The sequence below is a fragment of the Archocentrus centrarchus genome, chromosome 6 (assembly GCF_007364275.1).
Source record: "Archocentrus centrarchus isolate MPI-CPG fArcCen1 chromosome 6, fArcCen1, whole genome shotgun sequence".
Classification (NCBI taxonomy): Eukaryota; Metazoa; Chordata; class Actinopteri; order Cichliformes; family Cichlidae; genus Archocentrus; species Archocentrus centrarchus.
The window spans coordinates 3,232,095-3,251,318 of record NC_044351.1 but is presented as its reverse complement, the minus strand read 5'-3'; the positions used below and the strand labels follow the sequence as shown (position 1 = coordinate 3,251,318).

Sequence of the window (19,224 nt, the reverse complement as noted above, 5' to 3'; positions counted from 1 at the left end):
AAAGGAGACATGGAGGCAAAACTGTTAAAGTAAAAAGTTTTTATTAATAGTTCAGCTAAAAGAGATGGACAGGCCGCTATCACCTTCAAAAGGCATACAAAATCAAGCAAAACCAGAAGTTAGTCACCGAGCCAACAGAGTAAGTCACCTCAATCACCTAAGCACCCTCCTCTCCACAGAGCAGGCGTAAACAACCACAACACACAGTGCTCACAAGCTGCATCACAAGGGCTCTCTGGTCTTGGAGTGCTCCTCTCTGGCCTTAAGTGCACTGGCTTAATTGCTGCATTGAGTCAGCTATACCAAAAGGGGTGACACGCCACACACAGTAGGTAACAAAGACAGTGGAGACAGGTGAAGAACAGACAACCAGAATGCCAGGATTATTTGATTTATAAGTGAGAGTGGTGAGGTAATTAACACATGCATGAACACACGGTGGTACCTGCACCGTCCAGCAACACGAGCAATCTGTTCAACCAGCTGAAGTTCAACCAGCTGCCAGTATAACCAGTATAACCAGTATTTGTGTCGGCCTGAATAATTCTGATTTAGTCTGAAGCTGAACATGTTTTCTGTTTGCTCCGGGCTATAATGGATTGAGCTACTGACTGGAATTAATTGAATGTAAATTTTGAACACATGTACAGGATCAGGATGAACTAAAATGTGAGCAAATTTATTTGGTCTTATAACTTGTTCCTGTTTCTTCTTAGTATTATTGGGCATGATGATGGTATTAGCTTTCTATTTATTTATATGTTTGTTTTATAATGTATTTATTTATGTTGCATTTATATATTCTGCATTTTAGTTTCAATTTAGTATTTATTAATTTTCAAGAGATTGTAGAAGTGTGCTAGATTTCAAGGTGTTCACTGTTCTTTAAGTGCTATAAATGCAGTGTGTTTAAAAGTCACTGAGTATTTGTGTTAAATAATCATGATTTTGATATTGACCAAAATAATCGTTATTATGATTTTTTCCATAATCGCGCAGCCCTAGTGGCTGGGGCTAAAGATGGGGCATTGGGGAGGCAAGGACATGAGGCAGGCAGGTGTTTCTTCTGTGGGGCGGGTACCAGCTCCGGGTAACAGTATGGTGGTCCTCCACCAGTGTAACCACTGCTGCTAGGCTTGCCAGCCTTTGACATCTTGCCCACTCTGACATCTAAGGTGGGAGCCTCTCCATGAACCGCCACCACGACTTCCACCGGACATTATTACCCCTTCATCTCCCCTGTCTGCAGCCACTTTGTGGTAGCGCCCTTTAGTTCCTGGGCATAAGCGGACGACTCGTCACCTGACTGGTGCTCTCTGTGACTGGTGACAGTGACTGGTGCTCTGGAACCGGTGGCTCCTAATTAGGATGAGTTTCCGGCCCGTGGCGTAACTCCCCTGAACAGAAGCTGGCAGATTGAGTCCCGCAGTCTGGTGCACTCCTATCGCCAGAGGGAGAAGATGCACCACCCACTCCTCCACAGCCACTTGCAGACCTCTGCCGCTGCCTTTACATAGAACAACCTTGGAGAGTGGAAGTGGTAGGGCCAGAGATGCCACCGCTCCATCCCGGGACAGCAGGCTCTGCAGAACCTGGGTCTGCCTATCCACATAAGCCTGCAGCGACTGCAGGTGCTGATTCACCACCACCTACTCAGCGTGCATCGCAGCCACTTCAGCCATTCAACATTCTCTGTTAGGGTATGTTATGTGCCAGTGTAGCAGTTCTCCCTGCCACCGTGAGTCTTCCCCAGTAAGGACACGCAAGAATGCTGAGTTTCACACACACAATTTTTATTTTTCACGCCTCTTTATTTACACCCTTATGCTCTTTGGCCCAGCTGTGAAGCACTGTCTCTCAAGCTCACAGCTGAGTGTCTTGTAACTCTTGTCTCCAGCCTCAAACCTGATATTAGAGGAGAGGATAATTAGTCATGCCTGACAGGTGTGTCACCCTGCTCCTCAGGAACTGCTCCCCCAAACACACTGCTTCGCCTCTCCCTCCTGCGCCTGAGCCCTGAAACTACACCCCACTGCCACAAATAGGTTTGTGGTAAAATTCACAGTTTAGCACATGTTTAACCATTTCTTAAAAGGCCAGATTTTGTGTTCTTGTACACAATGGGTGTAAATATAGGTTGATAAATAATAGGGCAAAAATAGCTTTTGCAAGATTAGAGACATAAAAGCAATGGTGGACAGGATTATAATGTTCAGATCGTGGGTGTACTTCACTACCTCAGGGACAGGTTCGGTCTAATAGAAAGCCTTTATCCTCATTATGTCAAGCGCGCGCGCGCGCGCGCGTGTGTGTGTGTGTGTGTGTGTGTGTGTGTTTAGAAGAGGCTTGGCCATGTCTGTGTCTTCAGGCTTTAGTCTGCCTTGACAGGAAACATTGTTATGTATTATTATATTTTCCTTTAACATTAATGATTCTGTGTGATGCTGCTTTCTAATGACCTAATGTGCACACTCGCACGCTTACACACACAAACACACATGCAGTGGGGGAAAGCGTGTCTGGCAGAATGAAAGACTATAGCAGGTCAGGAATTTATCTTTTATCATTATTAGTGCATCTATGGCAGCATAGTATTGGCACATTGAAAGTTTAGGGTGGGGGACGTATGTATGCTGAGTGCCCTTCTAGTTTGACTTGTTTATCTTTTCATTTTATTTATAAAATTATTTATTCTGACTAACCATCAAAAACCTAAAGGCATTTGAGTACCAGTGTCATGGCCAGGCCCAGGACTGCTCCTCCAGTCCTGTTGCTGCTCCTCTTACAGGACTAGAATGAGCCAGTTTAATCTGAGACACATGGAAATTAGAGTGAATATAACGAGGAGAGGGGGCTCTCGCCAGTCAGCTTGATGGAGGGTACAGTCAGTAGTGCGGAGGAGAACCATTCCTGGTTTACTCCCACATTCTCCAAGTGGTGCTGGACCGAGGGTAGCATCATGTTTGACTAACTCAGGAGGCCTTTAAAGGAGAGATTATTAGCAGATGAGGTGTGGCAGTTGTGAGTGTACTCGATCGAAGGTAACTGGGTACTCCAAGTGGAGGGGTTACCGGAAGCAATGCAGTGGAGGGCAGCTTCTAACTTGATTTACCCTCTCCATTTGTCCATTGGTTTGTTGAGTGAAACCCTGTGCTGAGGCTGACCTTGGCCCCTAGGGCCATGCAGAAGGTCGTCCTCTATCCGATACAATTTCTACCAAAATGTCATGGAGGCAGAAGACATGTTCTCCCAGTAAATTAGTTGTTTCAGTAGCTGTAGGCAAATTAGTGAGAGCGATGAAGTGGGCTGCCTTGGAAAACCTGTCTATGATGGAAACTATACCTGTAATGAAATCTAGGGCTATATGTGATCATGGCCTGTGAGTGATGGATAGTGGCTGAAGAAAATCTGATGGTGGTTGGTTGCTGTTATTGTTCCTGGCACAAACACTACATGTACTCTCTAATGTCCTGATCAAGGGAAGGCCATCAGATGAACTGTTTTAAGAAGGCTTGAGTTCTGCGCACCCTGAGATGACAGGTGAATTTGGGATTGTGTCCCCAGTGGATTACAGCACAGCGGGCTGAGGGTGTCCAGTCCCAGGGTCTGGTTCTGACTGAAGGGCCTGTTGAATGATGTTCTCCAGCTCCCAAGTGACTACACCCATGGTTAAAGTGGGTGTATTATCCTCGGCTCCGAGTTGTCACTCTCGGTCGTGAACTGATGGGGCAGGGCATCATCAACCTTGACGTTCCTAGAACCAGGATGATAAGAGATGTGGAAGTTAAAGTAGCTGAAGAATAATGACCAATTTGCCTGGCATTCTTGGCATTCTGCATGTAGGTCAAATTCTTATGGTCACTCCAAATCACAAAAGGCTGCTCAGCCCCCTCTAACCAATGCTGCCATTCCTCCAATGTTAGTTTCACAGCCAGAAGTTCCCGCTCAGTGGGAGTAAAGCGTCTAGAAAAGCCACCTGGCCCAGACCTCTGAGATAATACCACACCCCTCCAGAGTCAGAGGAATTTCCAGGATATACTGAAGTTATGAGGTTTAGAATGGGTGCTTCCTCCTGCTTCAGGAGACCAGGAGGAAGGTTTATTTTTTTAACTGAGGTGAGTTGAGTGAGAGATACCACTACTTGACGGTAGTTACGTATAAATCATCTGTAGAAGTTTGCAAACCATGGACCTGCTGGAGCTGCTTTCTGGAGCGATCCATCTTTCTTAGATACAAAGAGAAAATTTGCACGCATCGGGGAGGAAGAGGGCCTGATGATTGTGGCAGCCAGGGACTCAAGCCTCCATTGCCTCTGTCTCGGGTCAGGAAAGATTAAAGAGGTGACTCGCAGGGAGTGGAGCCCTGGGGAGGAGGTTGATTGATCCATTTGTGGCCAGAGTGTGCTGTCATGGCCGGTGGCCAAAGAAAAAAAGAGGACCCAAATACAGGTGTGGCTAAGGCAGCAAAAACTATTTAAAACTATTTAAGCTGGAATCTACATGAAACAATGTCCTTAGAGAGTCATCCACTAACAAGGGTAGGTCACAGTAAGGAGAGCACTGGAGACAGGTAACAGAGTAGAATCTAGTGTAGAAGAATGAGCAGATTATTTGGTGGTGGCAGTCGTTTGTTGTTGATGGGTTTGGGGTTTCCAGGAGGACAGGCAGGGTCCGAACGCTTCTCGTGGTAACTGACTTTATAATTTCAAGATATTACACAATTCCACTGGTACAACAACACAGTCTTGAGTTTGTCTTAGAATAATTAGCTAGTTATTTACTAGTTATTTCTCCTTGCCCCACTTTCTTATTGCTGTTATGCTGCTGTTAATTAAGCCAAATGCTTCCCGCATAGCTGTTTTTCATTCAGGTTGTTTTGCCAGAACTGAGAAACATATGCTTTTTAAAGAAGTTGTTAGTGTAACTGATTGTTGAAATAACAGCAATTGCAAAATGTTGGTGTAGGAGCAGCTGGGAAAAAATGAATGGATACATCATTTTTTATAAAAAATAGAGATGGACTAATTGCAGTTTTCTTGGTCAGGTCTGCTTTCTGTTTTTTGAAAAGTCTAAAACAGCTAATATGAAAACAATGCTTGAGAGAGGCAAAGCTGCTGATAACATTGGCTTTGACGATCTTATGACAGACGGGTTTTAACTGTGTCACAGGAGTGTTTTTCAAGCCAGTCACCCAACAAGGCCAACAAGTCTGACAAGTATAGTCTAAATATCCACCGTCCTGTGGCTCTCACAGTCATTCTGACAAAGTATTTTTAGAAGCTTATTTACAGTGCAGCAAGGACAACAAATAGCCAGCCTGGACCTTCAGCAGTTTGCATTCAGAACCAACAGACCTACAGAGAATGCTGTAGTGTGAAAGGAAGCAGCGTTGTAGTCAAGACCAGCTAACCCGAGACCGAGTCGAGATCAAAACCAGTGCCTGACGCTACATGACCCAATAAAATGGGAAACATGATCCAAATCACTTCTCAAATTGATCTGAAAGATCCACATTCCCATAAAATCACCCTGATATTAAACACTCAGAGCTGAAATAAATGTAACCATCTTTATTTAATACTCCTGAGTGACTTCCATCATTTCTCACAGAATGTAAAGCAATTGTTCATAGTTCATCACAATAGTCCTTACTTTTCTCTGCCTTTCATAAGCAATACATAAAGTTATGTTGTTTTTAAAGCAACAACAATCTTTGTAAAAATAGATATTTCAAAACCACATAGCTAAATGTGTAAAAATGAAAAAAAAATGGCAAACAATCATGGACAGTAAGAACTAAAGCCACAAGTTTCTCTTATACAGATTAAAGCTACGGTATGTAACTTTTATAAAAAAAATCATTTTTTTACATATTTGTTAAAACTGTCACCCTGTCGCAACAGTATGAGACAGATAATCTGTGAGAAAATCGCTCCTCCACCTCCTCCCTGAGCTCCTATTACCATCTGCAGAAATGCACCGCGTACATAAGCATGATTGACAGTGCTAAGACCCTCCTCCTGGCTCTGATTGGTTGTTTCTGACTGAGCTGTGTATTTCTGCAGTTGGCACTGGGAGCAGTGGGAGAAGGCAGAGGAGTGCAATCTTTATTGGATTTGAATCAGAACGATTTGCGTGCAATAAAACAAAGATGTTAACAAATTAATTGGACAGTATTCTGACAATTTAGTGATATTTCCACAGTTGTGGTCTTGACTGGTCTTGAAACAAAATCCCGAGTCTTCAATGTCCGAGACCGAGAGAAGACCGAGTACAAATGCGGTCGAGTCCAAGACAAGACCGAGACCATCAAAAAGTGGTCTCGAGACCAAGACCAGTCTCGAGTAGTTCAACACTACCATTTAAACGCAGATACACCCCCTCATAGTTCTCTCAGATCAGCTGATCCTGTACCCATGTGAAGACTGAAACGCCAGCGGAGCTGAACTTTTTCTGCTGTGACCCCAAAATTATGGAATCGGTTGCTGCTCCATATTAGGCAGCTTCAAGTGTCCCTTCCACAGCACATTTTTGGAGTATTAAAATGAATCATACAAAAGTGATATAATAAAATTTGTGGCAGACAGCTTAGTATATCGAGTGATACTGAAAGTAAGGATGTGTGACTGTAATTGTTGTTGCTAATTAATTTATCTGGAAAGCCAGCAGGCACAGGAGGATTCCCCGTAGTTGTAGGCGCAGGGCCAAAGCTTTGGGTCGCTCTCCTACAGCAGCTTTTCACTGAGTCCTCACCCGAAATGTTTGGAGCTCTCTGTCAGACTTGCTCTTTTGTATCACATCTAAAATGCACCCTGCTCTGACAGGACCCAGCAATAACCCATTCATATTTAAATTTGATTTTACTTTTTGTATAAAAACATTAGCAGTGGAGTTAATCATTTTATGCTTCCATGTTCAGAAATTCTTGCAAAAATCACTTCCTGTCTTCTGATTTGCTTGTTCGGTGTGCACAGCCTGTGTTTCCTTTGCACAAGCAAATATCTGTATCAGTGTTTTACAGAAAGGTTCAACATTATGATTCTGTTACAATTATAGAATCCCTGAGCAAATATAAAATACATGAATATACAACGTAGCAAACATACAAACAGCTTAAAGGATCCAGAAAGGAAATTTAACACAAGAAATAATATTAAGTTTCTACATTATTATTATTATAATACACGTGGGCAGCACAGTAATTAGATTCTGAAGCCTCGAGATGAATAATTTTGCTGTCACTATCTTGGTTCCAAAAGACCAGACGTGACAGTGCGTGCTCATTGGATAACGACTTGTGATAAGTCATTAGCCATACCACAGATAATCCTCCATTTTCAATCATGTTATGACCAAGATTTTGAAAAAAGGCCTTTTTTTTCATTATGATCCAAAATAAGTGACTGAGCACTTAAACTCAGCAGAAAAGTGTTTACCGAGGTGAAGCCATAAAGCTGTTTTCCCATGGACCTCTGTTTGACCAGAACTATCACCACCATCTGCATATAAAAGACAACTTAGCAAAGACCAATTTTAAATCTTTAGGCACTTTGTTACTAACAGCCTACCATATAAACACATCATTTACGCCCATTTACTTAGTTGACTCTATAAAAAATGCCAAAGATAACACAGTTTGACACACATAAAATTGTATTTTTGCCCCAACAAGGTGATTCCCAAAGAGCTGCTAGCTAAAAACATACCAGTACTTAAAAAACTGAACCGGACTAAAGGAAGGACAAAACAAATAGCAGGCATAAAAAACAAAACAAAACAAAACAAAAACACTATCTACAGCAGATAAACAGTATCTAGAAGAAAAATCCAGCAAAGACCTAACACATGACCTGAGAGATGCATCTTCATTGAAGCCTAATCAGAAATGGTCTCAGTGGAAGGGTCACTGTCAACAAGTCGTTCATAATGACGGGAAATGGGGGAAAAAGCTGAGGTAAGCCACATTACACCAGAACTGGACTGAAGGTCATGACAACAGGTCTGATGGAGCGATGAATCCAAATTTGAAATTTTTGGTTCAAATTGTCGTCAGTATGTATGGAGAAGGTCAGGAGAAAGGTGCAACAGCATCTGCTGACATCAGTAAAACGTGGTTGAGGCTCTTTCATGGTTTGAAGCTGCATTTCAGCCGCTGTTGTTGGAGATTTCACCAGAATTGATGGAATTATGAGCAGAAAAAATACCTGTCAGATTTTGATCCACCATGCAGTACCATCTGGAAAGTGTCCGATTGGCAACAACTTAATTTTTTCATTACAATAAAATCATACCTGATAGAAAAACACACAATGGAACACTATCAGTCATGGATTATTATTATAATCCATGCAGGGTCTTTATCTTACAGTACAAAGTGCCTTCAGGTGACTGTTGTGATTTGGTGCTATATAAATAAAATTGAATTGGATTGGCCTCCCCAGAGCCCAGACGTCAACATTATTGAAGCAGTGTGGGATCATCCCAACAGAGAACAGAGAAGGCAGCAAATATCCAAAGAAGAGCTTTGAATGTCCTTCAAGAAAGCGGGAGAACTATTCCTGAATTTTTTTGTAACTTTGATGTTTTGAAGGGTTGTTTTTATCTGAATTGATGTATAAAAAACACACAACAGCAGACCAGAAACTTCTGTGTTCTATCAGGTTGTTCAATTCATTTCAATTCAAGGTGAAGACCCTGCAATAAAATACAGAAAACTCCAACAGTATGAGCAACCAATTAGCTACGGTGGGAAGAAAAAAACTCCCTTTTAACAGGAAGAAACCTCAAGCAGAACCAGGCTCAGGGAGGGGCAGTCATCTGCTGCGACCGGCTGGGGCTCAGGGGAGAGAGACAGGACAAAAGACACACTGTGGAAGAGAGACAGAGATTAATAATGATCAAATGCAGAGTGGGGTATAAACACAGAGAGCGTAATTCTCTGGTCATTGCCTTTTTTAGGTTGGTGGCTCAGAGTAGTGCGTTCTCATAAATCAGTAGACATTTCCTTAATGTACATGCAGTAATATTAAGTTAAAATACATTATACTGCTGTTTATTCTTAGATGTGTGTCTCCCTCCATGGGCCAGAAGAGCTTTGGATGCAGCGGGAGGAGTGGGTTGGGGCGGGGGGGGCACAAGTTAGAGAGTGTAGTTGCAAACAGAACATGAAGTATTTCTTGTTTTACAAGAACCATTTCTGCCATGAAGAAGTGCTTCTTGTCCACATGGCATCCATCCAAATGGCATAGTCAATAAAAAAAATTGATCTGAAGTTTGTTGAAATATTGTGCAGAGATCTGAAACTGACAGGACATACAGTACAAGCCCTGATCTTTCAGCTGAAGACATTTTGAATGGAAAAGTTCAAGAAAGTTATTTCTTGTAAGTTGGGAATTCTATCCTTTCAGACCTTAAGTGGGTGTAATTTTTTCCAAAGGAGAATATTAAATTGATATTTTTGCTTAATAAATGTTTGAAAAAAAATGTTTATATGGTGTTCTTCAAGTTTATCACCTTTAACTGTACTTGCACTTTAAAAAAGGGTCAAATGTTTGCTTGTCGATGTATATGTAAAAATAAAGAAAGTCAATAATATACATGCACACATAACTTGAATGTAAACTAACTAAAAGAAAGAATCTTTTCTATGATCTTCATTTTGTCTTATGTAAAGAAAGCACCATAATTGTAAAGTCTGACATTTTAAAAGTCTGACCGCACAGCGAGTAACTGCCTCCATTCTTAAGAAGAAGAAGAAGAAGAAACAGCCTTTATTGTCCCACAGAGGGGAAATTTGGGTGTAACAGCAGCCGCAGTTATTATAAATATAAATAAAGATATAATAATTTACACTATTAAGAAAAGAATATATATAAAATCAACAAACAATATTAACCTTAATACTACTAATAATAATAACACTATAATAATTCTTCCATTCCGATCAGTCACCTACTGATCGGAAGGTCAGCGGTTCGAATCCTGGCTACTCCAGGCTACATGCCAATGTATCCTTGGGCAAGATACTTAACCCTAAGTTGCTCTCCGACCGTTCTGTCTATGAATGTGTGTGAATGCTAGTTAATCAAAAAAGCACTTAGCTTAATTAATGATGGAAGTGCTTGTATGAATGGGAGTGCATGGGTGAATGCAAACAGGTTGTATAAGCGCTTTGAGTGCTCTGATTGAGTAGAAAAGCGCTATATAAGAACTAGTCCATTTACCATTTACCATTCTTCTTCTGTGTCTTCTTTAAGAGGATGAACCGGTCATTTTTGGCACCAATTCCCTTCAGCGGCGTAAAAAGGGGCTGGGCTTAACGGGCCTGCGCACCACTGGCACCGGCTCCGCCCATTCCAAGAACAGATCTGGCCTCATGATTGGGCCGCCAAAGAACTTCAGACAGATTTCTTCCATCATCGATGTGGACATTTTGCCTGAGTCACATCGACGTGTACGACTCCACAAGCATGGATCCCAAAAACCACTTGGCTTCTATATCCGTGACGGTGTGAGCGTGCGGGTGACACCGCAGGGCGTAGAGAAGGTGAGGTTTGCCTTTTTAAGCCTTCTTACAAATGTAGGCAGTATTCTCCCTTTCAAACTGGAAAAAAGATGAATTAATGATTTTCCTGTGATTCACCAATCATGGACCAATTATGGAATTATGATTGGGCCAGTGAGATACCCCATCTCAGAATTTCTCTGAAAATATTAAGAAGTAGGGAAGTGTGTTGAGGAAAAATGGTTCGGCTTTGGTGTTATTTTATTTCATGCTGTTCACTTCATGTGCATGTTCAAATAATATTTTGAGTCTGGTGTGTGTTTATTTTACTGGTGGATATTTGCCTGTGTAATTCGAACACTTTGACCAGAGGCCTTTAAAGGGAAATGCTATAAATCCACCGGACTTGATCTTTAAATATAAATAAGCTAAATAGTACTGAGAGTGTATTAAAATACAGATATCATACAGGACAGAAAATAAAAACCAAGGCATCACAGAAGCATATAAGAGACCAGACACAGTAATCCATACATGCAGGCATATAAAGACAAAGGTTATTGATATATTAATATAACAGATATTAGGACATCCGACTAACTCTTGTCTGCAATTTGTATCCTCCTTCTTGCTCCTGAAGGTTCCAGGCGTGTTCATATCTCGTCTGGTGCGTGGTGGGTTAGCAGAGAGTACCGGGCTGCTGGGTGTTAATGACGAGATCCTCGAGGTCAATGGCATCGATGTAGCGGGAAAATCTTTGGATCAGGTAAATGTGCTGGAGACCTTCCAGGCCCACAGAAAATTCAGTAAATACAGATAAACATTCAGAATGAACTTAACCAGGATTCAGGTGTGCTTCTTTTTCATGAACCGTAAATGTACTTATACTGTAAATTACAACACTGTTGTACTGCATTGTGTGTTTTCTCTCAGTGGTAGATACAAGGGTGCATAGTAACGGTTCATAAAGAGGCTTAGAAAGCAAAAGTAGCAAAAAGACATGACCAGTGTGTGAAGTCACTGCACATGCACCCAGCGAGCAATCATTAAACATTTTGACTGTAATAATAAATTAGGAGGGCGGTGGTCCTAATTATGCCAGCAGCAAACAAAGCAGCAGGAATGAAATATAAATGAAAAATATCCTGTTTTTCAAAAAAACTGTGGTTCATGTGATGGACAGTCAACACATCGCTTAGGTGCTATTTCCCTGTTTTGTCATTTCAGGTTACAGACATGATGGTGGCAAACAGTCACAACCTTATTGTGACTGTAAAACCGGCGAACCAGAGGAACAATGTTGTGCTTCGTGGGAGTAAAACCTCCGCGGGTAACTCGGGTTCCTTGGGCTCAGCCGGATCTACAAGCTCCGCCCTGTCACATGACTCACCAAGCCCCGCCTCTCAGAGCAACCCCATCACTGCAAGGTATGACATTGCACAGTATCTGTTTTTTGCAGTGAAGCCATTGGTTGGGTCTTTAGTTCAAATAAAATAAAAATAAGGTGTTCCATGTTTTTCAGGTTTAAGAATAGATTATTGTACATCATGTGCGTTGTATTAAAGTATGTTTTAGTAGAAAATAATTATAAGCAGAAACTTCACTAAGACACCCCTGTATCAATAATGATCAGTGAAAAAAACTCTCCAACTCTAATTCTAATAGTACTGCTTTCATGTCAGCAGCGAACCAAATTCTTAACATGTTTACGAGCAAATGCAGTCGGACAGGATTGTGAGCAGCAGTCGGGACCGTGGCAGACAATCAGCAGCACAGATCGGCTCGGTCTCACTCAAAATCTTCTTTGCATTGGTATCACATCTGTTAGTATAAATTAAAACACTTTTTTGTTTTGTGCTCAAACTTTTAATTCTTAACTAAAAGCAATGAAATAAAACCCATAATGAGAATGTTGAATTTTAGCAGAATTCAAGCAAAGGAGGAACCAAACTTTTTAACATGTTTTAATGTGTCATCACAGGTTTTAATCCAAACAGATCGTTCTTCCATTTTTTTCTACAGCCTTGATATACACAAATGCTGCAGTGGAAAACTATAAAAGTCTGGCATGTATATATATATCCAGCTCCAGGGAAAAATGAATGATGAATGAACGTTCAGTTCAATTCAGCACCAGATCACAGCAAACAGTCCCCTCAAGATGCTTTATGTTGTAGGTAAAGACCCTACAATAATACAGAGAAAACCCAACAATCATAATGACCCCCTATGAGCAGCACTTGGTGACAGTGGGAAGGAAAAACTCCTTTTTAAGGCCAGCCTAAAAAGTGAAAGAGGCTCCACAGTGAGCCATTCGCAGCCAGTCAGCCGTACTCCTAATGGAAGTGGCAAAAAGTTTTACTTTCACTAAACTCAGCTGCAATAAGTTATTATTGTCACAAGATGATGAAAGATTTGTTGTTGAAATATTCGCTTAACATTTTTGAGGCCATTACAGGGTGTTTTATTTGTGTCTAATATGAAGATTTATGATTGCTGAAGTTAGTGTTTGGTGTCATTCCCATCCAAATGTCTTTAATACATGGACACACTGCATTGTACTGCACTGAGAAACATCCTGTCTCTCTGGTTTTGCTGATAATCGACAGAGATAACTTAGCCAACAGAGTAAGACTGTTAAAGCCTTTATAATGATGCAGCTTCAACACTTGTTCACCAACCAGTTTCAGAAGGAAGGGATCCAAAATGAAACTTGATTCCTTTATTGCTCAAAGCTGTCTCATTGCAAACTGATGCAGATTCTTTTGCATGTAGTGTTATGAATCCTTCATTACCTGTCAGACGTGGTTTGCTGTTATTGGGTTTACTGTCACAGTGTGGGCCTGCTTCCTCATATTACCTCCACAACAGCAGACACGGTGAGGTGAAGCTTGTAGCCGTTGAGGAGCACCATATTGGTTGGAGGAGAGCTAGCTAAAGCTAGCTAAAGCTGAATCTTCAGCCTAATTCACACAGCGCACAAACTAGGAACAGACAAGTGCAGCTCGTATTGCATTTTTTTCAATTAATACTTTTTATGTGTTTTGTTACCACAGCAACAGCATTGCGGAGGGTGACAGCGATGATGGCGGCGATGATGACGAGGAAGGCGACCTCATTCTGGAAAACGACTGCCTGACACCCTACGACTCCCATCGGGTAACTAACAGCAACACCATGCCGAACAGAGACTCACTTAGCAACGGGCCGCACGACTACACTGTGGGTAGGCCCCTCCCACAGAGTGTCTCATTGCCCAGTAGCGTTGGAGCATCCCTGAGAGACAGCTCCATGATGATATCCAGCCACAACGGAAACTCCATCCACACGGCCAGTAGCAGTGAAGACAGCATGAGAGAGGATGGCAGCATGACAGCGCTGTAACCATGACAACACTGTACCGTTGAGGACTATGAACGTTACAGCAACAACAGTGCCGTAACCATGGCGCCTAACGATAGCTGTGCTCCTGTGAGATAACCGACGTGCTTCAGAGGTGGTTGCTGTTGTACCGTGGGGGGAGCTGGCAGGACCACGGAGGGGCCGCTCAGAGTCTTCTGCTAGTTTACACTTTACCTCCTTCCAGCCTCGGTGGATTGTTGGCTTTTAATGTCTGCAGGTGTAGGAACACTGTACACGATGCAACATATGGCTGAAGTTGTCAGCTTTGTCAGGTTCTGCAAACAGAAGTAATTATATCATTTTTAGCATTATACTATGGAAATGTTTTAAATACCATAATGTATTAACTGATTAATATTGACAAGTTTGGTAACAGCTTGTAAAGCCATACGTCACTTTGATGTCAACGTATTTAAGAAGATATCTGCAAACCTATAGCTGACTTTCCTGTTTTTATTTTTGTGGCACCACAACAACCAGTGCAAGCAGCACTATGTCACTTTGGTATCTCTGACTGTGAAAGTCTGTGTCTGTCTGTGTCGTATTTTAATGCTTAGTGCGGTGCACACGGTGAGTATGTGGGAGGAGAGGAGCACGTGAAGGTTCAGTTGTTGGCATTTGGAGAAGTGGGGCTGAGAAGATGACGGGGTCATCTCAGAATTACAGTTCTGACTCGGCTTCGCTCTGCTGGAACGTTTTCAAACGCAGCAGCTTTTCATACTTCAGCAAAAGCACAGCAGTAAATGAATAAATGTAATATGTATTTTGGCTAATTACTAATTACCTTACATTGATTACAGTTAAATAAAAGTTTAATGTGATTTAAAGCAGAAGCATTGGTAAATCAGTCTGTTTTATTAGCTGTTATCCACAGCTGAAAATCCTGTCCTTCAGCTCCTCGAAGCCCTGCAGCGTTTGAAGGCAGCAGAACACAAAGAAAAGGATGTTTCCTCACAATGGGAGCCGTGATTGGCTGAGAGTATTTATTAATCGCCACAGCATCTGTGTCCTGCTTTAGCCAGCCTTCCTGCACTTTACGTTCCTGCAAAGCAGAATAGCAGGAGGACACAAGTACCAACACAAGACACACCACTTAGCACTGGTTGTTGTGTTGTTGTGAGCCAGCCCCAACTGTACTATAAAGCACCAAATTATTTACATGTCAAACATTGTACGGGTTAAAAATGAGTAAAAAAGTGACACTAATGGGATTTAATAATAATCTTCTAATTATTTAGATTGTTTTTTTCGAATCATCTTCATGTGTTCAGCTGGTTGATTTAAAGCTTGTAACAGTGTTTGTTTGTTTGTTTGTTTGTTTTTGGTTTTTTTGGAACGCCTAAAACCAAAAGAAATGGGACCTTTTATTCCCAGGCAAGCATCACTGAAAAATGTGTGGTCAGTTGTTGAGTGTTGTTAGACTTTAGATCAAATGCTTCCAGTCTGTCACTGCAAATATTGAAACCCAATCATATACATCATTTGTACAACTTTGAAATATGATGGAGGGGTGTGTGTGTGTGTGCCCGCTCTAAATGAAGAAGTACACACAGTAGTTCAATCCAGCCTAATAAAGTACACAAACACAGGACCAACCATCAGGAACAGGGGCCAAAGTTATCCCAGTCCTGCCATGTTAAGTGCACTTCTACTCTTACAGCCTGCTATGTTCCACCCTGAGACATCTCCAATCAAACACCGACCGCTCATCATCATCAAACCCTGAAAACACTTTTCCTCAGCAGGTCACGTTGCCTTTTGAAATGCTTCTGGCAAACCGCTCAATTATGTTACATAAAAAACGAGTCTTGAGTTTATCTTGAAACCACACTGAGGCTGATCAACAGGCAGACATTACCGTATTTTTCGGACTATACGTCGCTCCGGAGTATAGGTCGCACCAGCCAAAAAATGCATAATAAAGAAGAAAAAAACATATATAGGTCGCACTGGAATATAAGTCGCACTTTTTTTGGGGGGGGAAGGTTGATAGAATCTGAGACCCAGAGCAGAAATTCCATCTTGAACGGCAATTTAAAATAATAATGGATTAAAGAACAGGACGAACACGGTTACTCCTACGTTATGCTAACGTAACACATTCAGCTACATGACGCACAACGAACACGTGTTCGGTATGTTAACGTAACATTAAGTTATTCAGATAACCATAGCATAAAGAACATACTAACAAGTTAACCAAACCATCAATCCATTGAATTCTTCATCCTCGGTGTCACTTCTAAACAATTCCGTACACTCCGTAGACGAAGCGCCGCTTCCTCTTCTGTGTCGCGTTAGTCAGACTCGTCGTCAGCTGCAGTTCCAATTATTCCAGCCTTTCTGAATCCCAACAGGATGGTTTGTCACTGAAGCCCATGTTTTCTTGATCCATCCAATGACTTCCAGGAAAGTTGGGTGGCGCATTCTCCCAGTTGCCGTTAAGCTGTGCTCTCCATCCATCATCCACTGCGCCCACAGGTTACGCAAGACTGACTTAAAGCTGCAGTTCACGGAGATGTCAAGTGGCTGGAGTATTTTGGTTCATGTGTTATAAATGTCACATATACGTCGCTCCGGAGTATAGGTCGCACCCCCAGCCAAACTATGAAAAAAAGTGCGACTTATACTCCGGAAAATACGGTAATACATCATTTTACATCATGCACACACACATTTTTTTATGTCTTTATGTAAAATAAAAATGTAAATGAAAGATTATGTAAAACGGGAGATTTTTAAAGGATATTTTATAATGTGTGTAAAACATGAAGAATATTTTACTTATTGTACTTTTAAAGTATATGGATGAGACAGAGTGCCACACAGTGTGTGTGTCACAGGTTCTGCTGTGCACAGGGGGTTTGTGTGTGGTTCTAGTAGCTTGATTTAATTTGCATGAGTGTGTGTTTATGATGGAACCCGGGGTTCATTGGTGTTCATGTACACACACACACACACACACACGCAGGTTCATGTTAGGTGCTTCGTCTGGTGAAGGCAGTCTTCATCATTAGATGGATCATCGTTTCTTGCTGTGATATGTTTGGATTTTGTGCTCCACGGGACGACACACACACTGAAAGGTTGATGACCAAGTTAAACAAAATAAAGTGTGCAAATGGTTTACATGCTGGGTAAACTAACCCTGACCACCTGTTGTCTTGAAGGTCCCATAATGTGGGCAGTTTGTGACACTAGTGTAAAATATAAAGTGAACCAATGAAGCCGTGACAGCAGTTACTGTATTTTGACTTCCTCTTGGGGCCTTTTTGCTTTTGAAGGACTCAGAGTCTTTGATATTAATGTGACACGAGCTGTTGTCGTCAGCAAACTTTTGTGTTGTCAAATGTTAGCAAACGAATTGTAGTGTCACTTGTTTTTATATTGTAGGTGACCACTGCTCATCTTGGAGGCTTGTGCCTACTCCCGGTCCAAAGGTAGAGTCAGGCCAGTCAGGCTTTGTTGGGTGTGCATTTCCAATGATATTTATACAAAATACTATAAAAAACAAACTTTTATTTTCCATACATAAAAAAGCTTCTTAACTACAGCATGTTAATAATGTGCGGCAGAAAAACAAAACCTTGATCTGCTTTGCTAATGTTCTGACTCTAATAGCACAGACAAGCATAATCACAGACCCTTAATTATGGTCATAGTGGTTATGATCAGGACGGAGACCATGTAAAGTGGATTTATTTGATGGTACTGGAATGAAGTACATGCAGAAACAAAAATATTAAAAATTCATATGTAGCCCCTTAACTGGCCAGGGCCCGCTGACGGGCCGTTTGTAGTCCCTTTTATATGGCAGGCTAGACCCTCCCATTTTTATTGACACCTCATTTGGCCAATCATGTAACTGGCTGCACCAAATCACCTGACAAAGCTACGGGATGCCCTCTGAGTATCACTGGCTCTAGCAAACCCATTTCTTAACATGATTGGCCGAATGAGGTGTCAATCAAAATGGGCGGGTCTAGCCTGCCATTTAAAATGCACTTCATTCGGAGGGCGGACCAGACGTGGCCAGTTAATAGGCTATGAAGTGGGTTTTTCAGAGCCAATAATAACCAGAAGGCGTTATGTAGTTTTTGTCAGGTGATTTTTTTGCTGCCAGTTAAGGGGTTAATTATGTCACTATCATCATGGCCCTAAATGATGGACTGGTTCTTATGTAGTGCTTTTCTACTCAACATGAGCACTCAGAGCGCTTTTTACAACACTAAATACTTAGTGGGAAACAATCTGCTCTGGATGAAAGATGCTGACAAATCTCCACTTGTACTGTAAACTGTAAACAGGCAGTGTGTGTGTATGTGATAACCATGTAATGTCATCTCACAGTTCAACTGTGTGTGTGTGTGTGTGTGTGTCATTATGCATGATTTTAGAAAATATAGGAAGTGCCTTTTTGAAGCAAGAATGTTTCATAGGAAGTTGTCATGTATGTGATCAGTACAGTTAAATGTCTCAGTGCAGCGCGATGGTTCAAACCTCCTGCTGAAGGGTTCCCATGTGTAACTTGCACTCGTCACACTGCTGCTGTGAACTGTGAATGTCACGTGGAGATCAGATGCAGTGATTATGTCATTATTATGCCATGCCTTTTGTTCCTACTAACCATCAGCCTGGTGTTTTTCTCCTGTCTTTTTGCTTCTGTTTTTTGTTTCATCACTGTGAAACAAAATAAAATGCCATTTGGAGATCAGATACAATAATTATCACATCATGCTAATGTTATGCTAATAAAGTATTTAAAAAAGACTTAGCATCTCTTTCATTCCTACTATCCATTTTTCTTGTGTTTTTTTTTTCTTTTCTGTCCTTGGACTAGTTCTGATATAGTGCTTTTCTACTCAACATGAGCACTCAGAGCACTCCATACAACACAGATAGATACTTGAGTGATCCCAAAGGAAAGTAGGGCATCCAGCAGCTTAACACACACAATAAATAGAATCCAAGGAATGGAGGTAGCTGTATAAATTATACAAACTATACTAACAATACAGACTAACAAACTGCACTGAGCTGTACTCATACAGTGCTCTGAAATCAAGGAAAGCAAAACAAAGAATACAGGGATATGACTGAGTCCGAAAGTGCAATATGCATGTACAAAAGGATAGTCGCTAGTGCACAGGCAGATCTGCAACAATGCAGTGCAGTAGTTGGGGTGGCTGTAGCTCAGTAGGTAGAGCAGGTCACCTACTGATCGGAAGGTCAGTGGTTCGATTCCTGGCTACTCCGGGCTACATGCCAATGTATCCTTGGGCAATATACTTAACCCCAAGTTGCTCTCCGACCGTTCTG

At 41.6% G+C, this 19,224-nt stretch overlaps 1 protein-coding gene across 1 annotated transcript in view; it reads left to right on the top strand.

The window, feature by feature from the left end:
• The window catches only part of pard6a (par-6 family cell polarity regulator alpha), a 29,463-nt gene extending 13,707 nt beyond the window's left edge, over positions 1-15,756 (top strand). The window contains exons 3-6 of the mRNA XM_030730608.1: positions 10,256-10,545; positions 11,144-11,269; positions 11,731-11,930; positions 13,560-15,756. Coding sequence (XP_030586468.1) covers positions 10,256-10,545; positions 11,144-11,269; positions 11,731-11,930; positions 13,560-13,887 — 944 coding nt within the window. The 3' untranslated portion in view covers positions 13,888-15,756. The remainder of the gene's footprint in view (positions 1-10,255; positions 10,546-11,143; positions 11,270-11,730; positions 11,931-13,559) is intronic.
• The last annotated feature ends 3,468 nt before the right edge of the window (positions 15,757-19,224 follow it).